General features: G+C 40.2%; 1 protein-coding gene across 2 annotated transcripts in view; it reads left to right on the top strand.

The window, feature by feature from the left end:
- The window catches only part of ARSB (arylsulfatase B), a 217,641-nt gene that overhangs the window by 29,433 nt on the left and 174,719 nt on the right, over nt 1–13,489 (top strand). For both annotated transcript variants that reach the window (XM_020998420.2, XM_020998421.2), the window contains exons 3-4: nt 1,155–1,345; nt 7,377–7,584. In XM_020998420.2, the coding sequence (XP_020854079.1) occupies nt 1,155–1,345; nt 7,377–7,584 (399 nt within the window). The remainder of the gene's footprint in view (nt 1–1,154; nt 1,346–7,376; nt 7,585–13,489) is intronic.

The raw sequence follows: 13,489 nt of genomic DNA, 5'->3' as shown, positions 1-13,489 counted from the left end.
TTTTTTTTTTTACTTTGCCTCATTATGCCTCTCTGATATTGTTCAACACAAAAACCATTTAGCCAGAGAACAAAGCATTTGTTAACATGAGGGGCCTCTGATTTGATGAATCATGGAGGATGGGGAACTGTTTGAAAAGAATCACAGGAAGAGTTGTTGAGCTGGAAAGCCCCTAAGAGGACATCTAAACCATCCCCTTTGCTTTACAGATAAGAGAACTAAGGTGCAGAGATATGTTGAGAGACTTGCTTAGTATCCTTTTGTTTTTATGATCATGTGGGAGGTTCTTACTGTAGAAAGTGGGAATTTGGAACTGGGGAGAAGGCTCTTTCTATTACCCTTATCTTCAGGGGGCTTTGCCATGATCTGCCTGTAGATGGCGCCTGTAATAAAGAACAAGGTTGTCCATTTTACTGTTGTAAGAGGAGGTTGTAAATGTTCATTTACAGAATTATTGAAAGAGGGTACCCATTTCTCTTCCCATTTCTTAGCCCCGCACATGGGGCAGTCAGGCAGGCAGGCAGTTGATATCTGACTCCCTGGATGAATTTAAATATATGAAAAGTCTAATTTAGATACAGCTTTGGAGTTAGTTTTATGAGTATTCTACATAATGGCCAGGGGGCCTTATTAGGAAAGATTTGTGTCTTTCACCACCTGGTGTCAGCATCCGACTAGGGATGACTCGGCTGCTCCTGGGAAGCCAGTACCACAGACAGTCTGAGGATATCAGGAACAAAACCATTTCATGTGCCTCTTCCAAATAAAGCCAGATGTCTAGATCATGCCAACCCTAGCTGTTCACTGAGCTTCCTTCTAACTTTAGAAGTCTAAGCCATCATTCCCTTTACTTCATGTGATCTCTGAGCTGTTTTTATGTATTTTACTGATATCACTTGCCTTATAAAACAGCTAAGCTACTGTTTTCCAGATCTTGCTGAGGTCATAGGTTAGACTGGGACCACAAATGAAATTTTTATGCTTTATAGTATCAAATATAGAGATGTTAAAGAATCTTGCTCTCATTAGCCTTGTCATCTGATTAGCCTTGTCATGGGTAATCAGTTGCATTAGGTGATTAGATGCTGAAACATTCGTTTGTATAATGAGTCTTATGCTGTGCTGACTGCTTTCATCTTCCATTCTTATTGCAGGGTATCTCCTAGGTAGTGAAGATTACTACTCCCATAAACGCTGTGTATACATTGATGCCCTGAATGTCACCCGGTGTGCTCTTGATTTTAGGGATGGAGAAGATGTTGCAGAAGGATACAAAAATATATATTCAACAAATATATTTACGCAAAGAGCTATAGATCTTATTGCTAACCATCCGGCTCAGAAGGTATGTTCTTTCTTCTTTTTCTTTCTTTCTTTCTTCCTTCCTTTCTTTCGTTATTCTTTTCTCTCTTTCTTTCCTTTCTACCCTTACTTCTCTCCTTTTCTTCCTGCCTCCCTTCCTCTCTCACTCTTTCCCTTTTTCCCTGCCTCCTTTCCTCTCTCCTTACCTCCCATTGTCCCTTCCTTCCTTCCTTTCTTCCCCCTTCCTCTTTTCCTCTCTTCCTTCCCTCTTCACTCCCTTCCTTCCTAGAAAACTGTTTATTGCATGTGTTACAAGGTAACTAGATGTGGATTAGAAGATTCTACTTTGAATGGCAACAGCCAAAGTATTTGAATCAGGAGCAGGTCAGCCCTAGTTGGTCTAGATGAGTGTCTTCATCATGGTCACATGATATCATACATCTTCTTTAAGACCTGCTTGATCTGATGCTTCTTGGCCTTGACATCCATAATACCTACCATGGTGCCGTTGTCCTTAGTCCTCTTCATAAGTGGCAGATTGGTCACAGGGAACTTGATGGCATAATGATCAAGCTTGCTCCTCCTAGGGACACTCTCCTGAGAGTATGTGAAGTTGAGCTGCCTATTAAATTAAAGTGCATTGAGTCACTAAAAGGTAGAGGACATTTGGATCATGTTCTTTTGGGTCACCCTTCAACAATGCTTTATTTTGTTTAGAGGAAGATAATTTTCTTTTTTAACCTTTGATGTTATCTTGTAGGAAAGGGCTCATTGTTTCTTTACAAATAATGAGAAACCAAGCTAGGTGGTACAGTGGATAGGGCGGTGGGCCTGAAGTCTGGAAGATCTGAGTTCAAATCTGACCACACACACTTATTATCTATGTGACCTCGTGTAAGTCACTTAACCTCTGTCTGCCTTGACTGTAAAAAAAAAAAGTAGAGTAATAGCACCTATCTCCCAGAGTTGTTGTGAGGATTGAATGAGATAATAAATTGTTAAGTGCTTGGCAGAATACCTGGCACACAGTAGGAGCTATGTAAATACTAGCTATTATTATTACTATTATCATTCTAGATCATAGAATCACAGATTTAGAGCTGGAAGAGACTTTAGAGGTCATCTGATTCAACCTCCTTCATTTTAGACTTTCAGAAGCAAAGGCAAAGAGAGGTCAGGTGATTTGTCTCAAGTGATTGGTCTCAAATTGCTCTGCACTTCAGACTATCTTACACATTGCTGTCAAGATAATTTTCCTTAAACACAGATATGACCATGTTATTCCCCTACTCAGCCAACTCCAGTGGCTTCTTTTCACCTAAAAGATAAAATATAAATTCTTGTATTTAGCTTTTTAAGTCCTGCACAATCTGGCCCTAAACTAGATTTCCAGTTTCACGGGATATTACTCTCCCTCCACCACCATTTGATTCAGCCAAAATGACCTCTGTTCTTCACACAGAGCACTCCATCTGTTAACTTTGTGCTTTTTCTTCGGCCTCCCATGTGCCTGGAAGGTACTCCCTCCTTTCTTCTATCTCACAGAGTCCATCTCTTCCTTTGTTGTAGTTGTTTTTTATCCTTCGTTTTCAAAGAAGACCGATGACATCACAAGGTGATGTTTTGGCTTGTGTGTGAATTGGATTTAAATGAGACACATTGTGCAAAGTCATTGAACTCGAGTACTATCTTCTATAACAAGCCTTTTCTCATTCTCCCAACTCTTAGTTCCCTCTCTCCAAAGCTACCTTGTATTTAACTACTTTGTATAGACTTGCATTTCTTCACCTTATATTTATGCTGCATTATTTTTACATGTATTTGTTTCCCCCATTATAAGGTAAGTTCCTTTTGAGTAGGAATTGTTTCTTTTTATTTTTTGTTTTTTGGCAAGGCAATGGGGTTAAATGACTTGCCCAGAGTCACACAGCTAGTAAGTGAATTGTGTCTGAGACCACATTTGAACTCAGGTCCTCCTGAATCCAGGGCCAGTGCTCTATCCACTGTACCACCTAGCTGCCCTAGAAATTGTTTCTTTCCTTGTACTTTATTTCCAGCACCTAGGGCAGTGTTTGGAGCACAGGAGGCGCTTAATAAATATTTGTCAGTGGATTGATTGGCTGCCCAAGGATACACATGCAGTAAGGTACAAGCTTTGCTCATTCAGAACAACTTTAGGGGAAGGCCAGTATAAACATATGAACATTATGGACCATGGAATGTTTAAGAAGAAACCTAGTTTTATTACTTTCATGTATATGTATGTGTGCATGTCTCTCTATACTTGTATAGATACATACATATACACACATAAGCGTCTATATCTTTGTGTAAAAGCATGATTAGAAAATTAATGCAAATAGTTGAAAATAATTTATTCTCTTAAATAGGCTTAGAATTTCTCCTATAATCTTTTTTAACATTATGAATTTGTTATGTTAGGCCTTTTTTTTCAAAGATGGTACAAAAGTAAATTTACTTTCATGAGAGAAATGCCTCAGTCTAACCTAGAGCTCAAATTTTCATAGATTCTGAATTCACCAAAATAAAAATGAATGAGGCTAGACTGTGTGTAAGTTAACTTTTCTGACATATAATTTATTTAAAATGTTGGCTTTATATTATAGACAATGCCCAAATCAGTCTTGTAACTGTTTTTATTTTGTTCCAAGCTCCTCAGAAAACACATTGTTGTAATTTTTCATTAGATGTGTGGATAATGTGGTAATAGAAATATATGGGGAAAAAAAAGAAATATATGACATACGAATAAAGAACTGGAGGTAGAAGGGACAGTAGAGGCCATCTAGGCCAAGCTTCTCATTTTATGGATGAGGAAAATGTGCTCCAAGACTTGCCCAAAGTCATATATTCTGTTGATCTCACATCTTCAGCTGTGTGTGAGTCATCTTGAACTGAATGCCCTCTAGACATCTTAAACTCACCATCTCCAAAGCACAACTCCTTATCTTTCCCCCTAACTCCCCTCCTTGCACTTTCCCTTTTACTATAGAGGGCAGCACCATCCTCTCAGTCCCTCAGACTCACAATCTAGGGGTCACCTGGACATCTTGCCCTATATCCAAGTTGTTTCCAAGGCCTGTCAATTTCACCTTTGCATCATCTCTCATCCCCTTCTCTCCTCTGACACTCCGCACCACTCTCGTACAGGCCTTCATCACCTATACCTGGATTACTGCAATATAACCCCATATCTGCAGTGTCTGGCACCATTATGGTGTTCCCCCAAATCAGAGAGGGGGGAAACAGCTGTATAAGGAGATATAAACTGGCTTAGGTCAGAAATAGAGCAGGTCAAAGTTTCTATGCCCATCAACTGTGGGATCAGGCCTGTGAATGGCAGCTGTACTTCCAGCCTAGGAGAGAGAGGGAGACTGAGTCTTAAAAAAAATGAACCCAAGTCCTCTGACTTCAAATCTGGAGATTTTCCTATTACATTGTATAATCCATTCATTAGCTATATGGCCTGAGACAAGTCATGTAACTTCTCTGAACTTGTTTATTTTTCTGTCTATAATATCTATGATAACTATCTTCCTTGTTTATTGTGAGGCTGAGATGAGATCATGCCTATAAAATGTTTTGTAAACTTTAAAGGGCAATGTAAATATTATTCATTATTTAAGATTTACAAAACACTTTTTCACAACAATTCTGTGAGATATGTAATGTAACCACTTTTATTATTCCATCTTACTTATAAGGGAGTTGGTCTTTCTCAGATCTGAGCACAGAAAAATATTAAACCAACTGCAAAAATGAGGCCACACTGGGTGATCTCTTTATGAGGCATAAATTAGTCCCTCTGTGAATCAGAAGGGAAGCAACATGATAGGAAAAAGGACAGGTTGTGCTTCTAGACAAACTTTAATAGTCACTTAGTCCAGGAGACAGACTTGAAGAGGGACCTAGATCCTGATGTGAGAGGGAGAAGATACAGGGAACTAGAGAAGGGGGAGCTCTGAGAAGCCACCTGGATCTGGAAGAGTGTAGACAGAGGTAATCACAACAAAGAAAGGGCTCCAGGGCTCTGGGAGTGGGGCTACTTGGGGGCCCTTTAAACACAAGGCATGTCAGAACATAAGCTATGTTGGTAAAATTCCCCAGACTACAGACCCTCAAGGAAGTAGTCCTGTGTCTCCTCTCCCCCTTAAACTCCTTCATGGTCAGTCAACTAGTCAGTCAGCCAGTAAGCATTTATTAAGCACCTGCTGTGTGCCAGGTACTGTGCTAAGTGCTAGGGATACAAAGAAAGAAAGAAAAATTCAAAAGATAATTCCTGCCCTCAGGGAGCTCACAATCTCATGGGAGAGACAAGAAACAAATAAATATGTACCAACAAGCTATATATAGGATAAATAGGAAATAACAGGGAAGATGCTAGAATTAAGAGGGATTGAGAAAACCCTCCTGTAAAAAGGTAGGACAGGACGTGTCTTGCCTGTAAACTGTGTTATTCTGGAGAAATTACTTAATTTTTCAATGCATCAAACAACCCTCTAAGACTAGAAATTGCTGAGGTGGAAGGATTTCCTCTCTCTGTTCCCTAGATGAAATGAGAGATCAGTGGAGAGAGAAGACGAAAGAATGGCAGGGAGGAGTTTATACGTGTATCAGCTAGTGTTAGGGACAAGCCCGACAATGGCATCTGTTAGTTCTGATTCAATGTTGGGACAAAAGGAGGCACCTGTAAGTCATGGAATAGTTAACAAAAGGAATTTTACTTTTCCTTAATGTAGCAAGAACAGGCAACAAGGATGCAGTGGCACGTCTATCGATTGTATTGCCCATGTCTCCTTACTGAGAAGTATCTGTTCAGAAGGCCAGGGTGTGATGATTCATGGGGTCTTCAGGCAGCCACCAGGTCATAGGGACCCCAGTGCCATGTGGGTTGGGCTTCATATCCCCCTATGTAAACCAGGAATCCACTCAACACAGCCAGAGGCCACCAAAGCCATGTCAGGGGAGGCCCAGCTTGAGCCATGTTTTCCCCTCCCCTTCCCCCAAGAATGTCTTTGTTTCCTTTACCTAAACCCACGTTAGGAAGTAGGAGCCCTGGTAGATATTGATTCTAATACAGCTAGTATTGGGGGGGGGAGCTTTATTTGTTTAGATATGAATAATTTATATGAATTTATATAAATTCAGAGGGAGAAATATAGGGTAGTGGTAATAATCCAGTGGACAGCTAAGTGGCTAGGTGGATAGAGCGCCAGGCCTGGAGTCAGGAAGACTCATCTTCCTGAGTTCAAATCCGGCTTAGACACTTAATAGCTGTGTGACTCTGGGCATGTCACCTAACCCTGTTTGCCTCAGTTTCCTCATCTGTCATATGAACTGGAGAAGAAAATGGCAAACTACTCAAGTCTCTTTGCCAAGAAAATCCCAAATGGGTTCACTTAGTTGAACACCACTGAAAAAATGACTGAACAACCAAATCCAGTGAATTAGACTAGTAAGTCACCTTATAAGTTTCTGACACTAATTTTCTATGTAGCTTAAGTGCCTGATTTCTTCAGTGGAAGAATGAGGTTCATACTTTGAAATCTTTCAGATTTTGAAGTCTTTGCCTGAAAGAGTTTTATTAGCCCAGTAGGCAAAAGGTTCTACTGGAGCACAATGAATATGGTGACAGGTAAGAGTTACATTAGAAGGTGAGGAGAAAGGAAGATGAAGGCACAGCTGATTTAGAACACTACTAAGATTAGTGTGAAATGGAAAGAAAGAGTCAATTTATTAATTTATTTCTCAGCTCTCAGGAATCAAATTGGTAGAACATTTGATGCAAACTATTGAAATTCATATATTCATTTTCTCATATGATAGGGTAGTAGAGAAAGCCAAACTCCTGCTTCCAAAGTAGACAGCTAATTCTGATGCTTACAGCAATATGGGAAAACAGTCTGATTGGGAGTTAGGGTTGGGATTGGGGAGAGGAGAAGGTGGAGAGATGGCAATTATTACTCTAATTAGTTGATAAATGCAGGTCTGCTTACTCGGTGACATTTCCCACTTGGCTGCTCTCTTAACAGATTGGTATAATTCTTTTCCAGCCTCTGTTTCTGTACCTCGCCCTACAGTCTGTCCATGAGCCCCTTCAGGTCCCTGAGGAATATCTGCAGCTATATGACTTTATCCAAGATGAGAAGAGGCGTCTTTATGCAGGAATGGTGACCCTTATGGATGAAGCTGTGGGAAATGTCACGAGAGCCCTGAACAAGTATGGGATGTGGAATAACACAGTGTTCATCTTTTCCACAGGTAAGTCTGTCTGATATAAAATCATCTTCATCCAGAAGCCAGGACGTAGCGTTCAATAAAGTGAATGAAGACAAAGTGGAACATTTAGTGGTTCCTTATTAAAATAGATTTCAACTGCAATGGTAGAGGCATGATAGCAAAAGATAGAAAGATGTTCCTGAAGAAGGAAACAGAATTATTTTTTTCCTCTTTCAGATGTCAGGATGTTTTGACATGTTCTTGAAAGAAAAGGAAGATAATTCTACCTGGCTATACATAAATTAATGATGTTTATATAATTATATATGCACATGCATATGTGTATGTTTTTTTACTTTTTAAAAGTTTGCAAAGTACTTTATGTACACTATCTTGTTACAACCCTGTGAGTTAGGTTTTGCCGCTATTGTTATCCCTATTTTACAGGTAAGGAAACTGTGACTCATTGTGCTTGAGTGATTTTCTCTTGGTCACACAGCTAATAAGAATCAGAGGAAAAATTTGAACCCAGGTGTTGTCTATCCACTATGTGATACTACTACCTTAGTGTGACTAGGCACTGTTTGGATTTAGCTGTGTAATTAATTAGTGCATGGTGAGGCATATTCTCATTTCTTTTTATAGCCTTTGTGTTTTCTGTGGTCTTCAGTTGACCAAAAGGAAACATGGTACAAAAAGAAGGATGTATAAAATTGCAGAGAAAGGGGAGGAAATAGGTCCTTTTATCCTGACTCAGTCTACTTCTATTACTTATTAGATGGAGCCAGTGTATATACACTTTGGGCTGTGATATGAAAAATCATCAGGAACACATATTTGTTGACATTTTAATGAGGGTCTTTGTTTCTGCCTGGCTGAGACCTAGATATAATCTCAAATGAGCTAGAGGCTGAAATCTTTGTGGTTTGCTGATGTTAGGAAGCCATACAATTCTAATAAAAGAAGGGCCAAAGTCAAGTTCTATACTCTAATGGATTCTTGACTTGTTCGGTGTGGGGAATCCCATCATCAATGCAGACTAACGATCTCTATGTACAGAAAGGGAGTGTCAAGATAACAGCTATTATTAAGTGTCTGCTGTGTGCAATGCCTTGTGTTAAGCACTAGAGATGCAAAGAAAGGAAAAAGAAAAAACAAAAAACTGGCCTCTGCTAGGAGCTCACAATCTATTGAGGGAGATAGCATGCAAACAGCTATGTACAAACAAGATAGAGTGGTGTAACTTGGAGGTAATCAACAAAGGGAAGCCACTAGTAACAAGGGGGGCCAGGAAAGGCTTTGTGCAGAAGGTGGGATTTTAGCTGAAACTTGACAGAGTCTAGGGAAGCTGGGAGGCTGAGAGGAGGAGGGAGAGAATTCCAGGCATGGGGGACAGCCAGCCAGTGAATGGAGCTGGGAGAATAGGGTGTTTTGTTCAAGGAAAAATAAGGAAGCCAGTGATGCTGGATTGTACAGTACATGAAAGGGAGTAAGCTGTAAGCCTGGAGAAGCAGAGGAGGGCCAGGTTATGCAGGGCTTTAAAAGCCAGATAGAGAATTCTATATTTGACCCAACAGGTAATAGGGAACCAGTGGAGTTATTGCATGGAAGATGACATGGTCAGAGCTGCATGTTAGGAAAATCGCTTTAACAGATGAGTGGAGGATGTACTAGGCTGGGGAGAGACTTGAGGCAGGGCCACCAAGCAGAAAACTATCAGTCCACATGTGTAGTGATGACAGCCTGTCAGAGTGGTAGGAGATGGTAGTGTGAGAGGTGATCGGGGGAACACATGAGATATGTGCAAACATAGAAAGACAGGACTTAGCAACTGATTGGATATGGAGGATGAGAGAGAGTGAAGAATAAATGAGGACATCTGGATAATGAGCCTGGATGACTGGCAGGATAGTGGTCCCTTCCATAGTCATAGGGAAGTTAGGAAGAGGGGAGGTGATGAGGAGAAATATCATCTGCATAGAGATGGTAATTGAATCAATGGGAGCTGATGAGATCACCAAATGAAATAGTATAGAGGGAAAAGAAGGTCCAAGATAGGGCCTTGAGGAATGCACAGAAGTGGTTAGTGGTCACAGATGAGATTAAGAATCACACATTTTAGACCATATGCAAGCATTGGTTCAATTGCTGGTATTCAAAAGTCGGGGCAGGTAAGTGGTACATTGGATGGAGGCCTATAATCGAGAAGACTCATCACCTTTGTGAGTTCAAATCTGGCCTCAGACACTTACTAACTATGTGACCCAGGGTAAGTCACTTCATCCTGTTTGCTTGTTTCTTCATCTGTCAAATGAGCTGGAGAAGGAAATGGCACACCACTCCAGTGTCTTTGCCAAGAAAACCCCAAATGAAAGTCCGACATGACTGAAAACGACTGAATACACAATGCACTCTCGAAAGTTATGATATTTATCCCTAAACCAATGAGACAGATTCTGACCCTCTGTATACCAAAGAGGGCTAACAGCTCAATCCGTAAGTGACTAGTGCTTATGTCCAGAGTTATCACTGGAAGGCCTGAGCCAAGAATGTTGAGGAGAAGGCAGTAAAATGGGGTGTTTGAAAAATTTATGGAATGTTACAGGATAATGATCCTGGTCATCTTTATAAAGTGAGCATGTATTTTTAATAGCAATTTTCCAAAATAATCAGTTTCACTTGCACTTAGATAAGGCTGTCAGGAGAAGCTAAGGTTGCAGTTCTTTCCAGGATGATTTTTACTATGTTAATTGACAATTTAAGCCACCTGAGGTGGAATTAATACTGTGATTGAAATCCAGAGTGATTAGCCCTGCTCGATTTGGCGAATTGTAGGAAAAGAGATTCATTTTTTCCAGCCTTCTTAGTCTGTTTCAGGCAGATTTTCTTTACAGGCATAGAAACACTGTTTATGTTGGAGGCCCAGTTTCCAAACAAACAAATGTTGAAACCATTATGTACAGAAAACCGTGGAATATATTCTGCTTCTTCGTGTCGTGCTCACATTTTGTGGAAGGAAGAGGCAAAAGGGGTGGAGGAGAGGAGTGTTTGCAGGGGAATATTTTGGGAGACTGTGTGATGTCCCATTGGATTATTTTTTTCCCATGGATACCCTGGGCCCTCCTCTGACTTCTTCCACCCTCTAGCCTCTGGGGGCCTGAGGTGGCCAGTGCTGAAAGTATGAGAAAGGGATACTTAATGAGGATTTGGGCATCCAGAAGTAAATTTGATTTAAAGCCCAATCTCTTGCCTGCAAATGGGGAATTCCTAAACTTCCCATTTCAGTTGGGGGAGGTCTCTCTGCGCATCCTTTTGTGTGTGGGTGGGGGAATTGGAGGGGGGGTAGGGGCAGAGTGAGACTGAACCTATGGATTTCATGGATGGAATGAATTTCCAAGAAGAAAACTCCCTCTACCAACAATGCCTAGGGCACTGAAAAATTCAGATGACTTCTTCAAGATCACACGGCCAAAAGTATTGTGTCAAAGTTAGGACTTGAACTCAGCCCTTCCTAGGTCTGAGGTTGGATCTCTGCACTCTATGACATGCTGCTTGATGATGTGCTCATTTCAGGCAATAGGCAAAAAGAAGCCCAGGAAACTTGGCTGTCTTGCTTCCGCCTCTCCATTACAAACCGACAAGCCTGAGAAATATCACTCTGACAGACAAATGACAATGAACAGATTCAGTCACTATTGCTTGTTGTTAGAGGCCTGTCAGTACAAATATAATATACCGTCTTTAGCAGAGACGACACTCAGGACTTGCCTCCGATAGGACATGATTTGGGTTCCGAGCCATCTCTGCTGATAACTAGCTGGTTGTGTGACCTTGGGCATATCATTCTTTTTCCTCTTCTCCTCCCACCCCCAAATCAGTTACTCTTCTATAAAATGGGGGGCAAGGAGATCTTTTTTTTAAAAAAAGTTTTATTGATGCCTTTTCTTTTTACGTAGAATTTGGTTCTAAATATGTACCTACCCATCCCATCCCTGCATTGTAGCAAAGAATAAAATTTTTTTTAAAAAACCCCACCACTAATACATTGGCTATATCCGGTGATTGGCTATATTCTGTCCCTGTAGTCCCTTTCAGAAGAGGCAGATATATTTCATTGTCTGTTGTTGTTTCCAGGAACAAGATTGGGTATTGCAGTTCCTCATAGTATGATTTTCTTTTAGTATTCTTTTTACTATTGTCATCACTGTATACATAGTGTTCTTCTTATTGTGTTATTTCATTCTGTATTATTTTATATAAATCTTCCTGTTTCTTTAAATTCCTTACACCTGTCACGTCTTATTTAATGGACTATTATAATCGTATACTGTGCATTTATTTCCTATACGTGTATGTGTGTAATGTAAATGTATGTGTGTATTTGTTGTCTCCTCTGATAGAATGTAAGCTCCTTGGGGGTAGAGATTTTCATATTTGTCTTTGCATTTCCTGCATCTGGCACAGTGAAGTGCTTAGCTCAAAGCAGGAGCTTAATGAATACTTGTGGAGTGATTGGTTCCTCAGTCAGTGGATGCTTGCTTTGTTTCTAGATCTTTGCCTGGAGAAGTGCTTTTATGCTTGTACATAATTGTTTGCATGTTGCTCTCCTATTGGACTGGGAGTTCCTTGAGAGAAGGGACCATTTTGGCTTTCTTCATATCCCTAGCACTTACCACGAGGGCTGGCATATAGCAGAGGCTTAGTAAATGCCTGTTGACTTCACTTGACTATGAATTTTCAGTCAGTCAGTAAACTTACTTAAATTTATTATTAAATTTATTATGTGGCTCCTATAGTGCCAGGCACTCTGCTAAGTGAAAGGCAAAAAACAGTCCCCATCCTCAAAAAGCTCATAATCTAATGGGACAGACAACATGCAAACAGTTATGACCAAGCTATATATAAGATGAATATAGTGATTTGTTTATGCTGCTCCATTGACATTATCTTCTCAGCTCCTTTGTGACCACTATTTTTATTTTTCTCAATTACATGTAAACAAAAATTCTCTCCATCCTTCCACTGTTTCCTCCTTTAGAAGTCAAGCAATTTGGTATAGATCATGTGCAGTCATGCAAAACATTTCCATATTAGCCATGTTGCAAAAGAAAATGCAAACCCAAAAAACCACAAGAACAATAAAGTAAGTTTAAAAAGTACGCCTCAATCTACATTCAGACTCCATCAGTTCTTCTGGAGTTGGATAGCTTTTTCATCATGAGTTCTTCAAAATTTTCTTGGATCTTTGTATTGCCGGGAATGGCTAGGTCATTCATAGTTGATCATTGTACAACATTGCTGTTACTGTGTACAGTGTTCTCCTTGTTCTGCTCACTTGACTTTACATTAGTTCATATAAGTCTTCCCAGGTTTTTCTGAAATTATTCTGCTTGTTATTTCTTATAGCACAATAAAATTCCATCACAGTCATATACCACCACAACATATTCATCTATTCCCCAGCTGATGGGCATCCCCTCAATTTCCAGTTTTTTACCACCACAAAAAGAGCTGCTATAAAATTTTTGTACACATATCATTTTCCTTTCCTTTGACCTGTTTGGGATACAGACCTAGTAGTGGCTTTGCTGGGTGAAAGGATATGCACAGTTTTATAGCCCTTTGGGTATAGTTCCAAATTGTGCTCCAGAATGATTGAATCAGTTCACAACTCCACCAACAGTGCATTAATGTGTGCTCACCATTTTTAAGGTGGCTGGCCAAGGTTACAGTTATAGTCCTGGCCACAGCAGTGTATGTAAGACCATACCAGTGGCTTTGTCTTAACCAACCTGTTATATTAATAGTTATAGACCTTTTCATATTTGTTAATTGAGCTCTCATAAAAGTGTACCTAATCTCAAATGGTGCCATAAATGATAAATTATATGGACATTTAGAGGCAGCCTGGTGAAGCCTCAGGCAGGAGGATCTGGGTTCAGATGCC

Source organism: Phascolarctos cinereus, unplaced genomic scaffold, assembly GCF_003287225.1.
Source record: "Phascolarctos cinereus isolate Bilbo 61053 unplaced genomic scaffold, phaCin_HiC Scaffold_4;HRSCAF=312, whole genome shotgun sequence".
Lineage (NCBI taxonomy): Eukaryota > Metazoa > Chordata > Mammalia > Diprotodontia > Phascolarctidae > Phascolarctos > Phascolarctos cinereus.
Note: the sequence above shows the minus strand (reverse complement) of the source record. Positions and strands in the feature narration are given on the sequence as shown.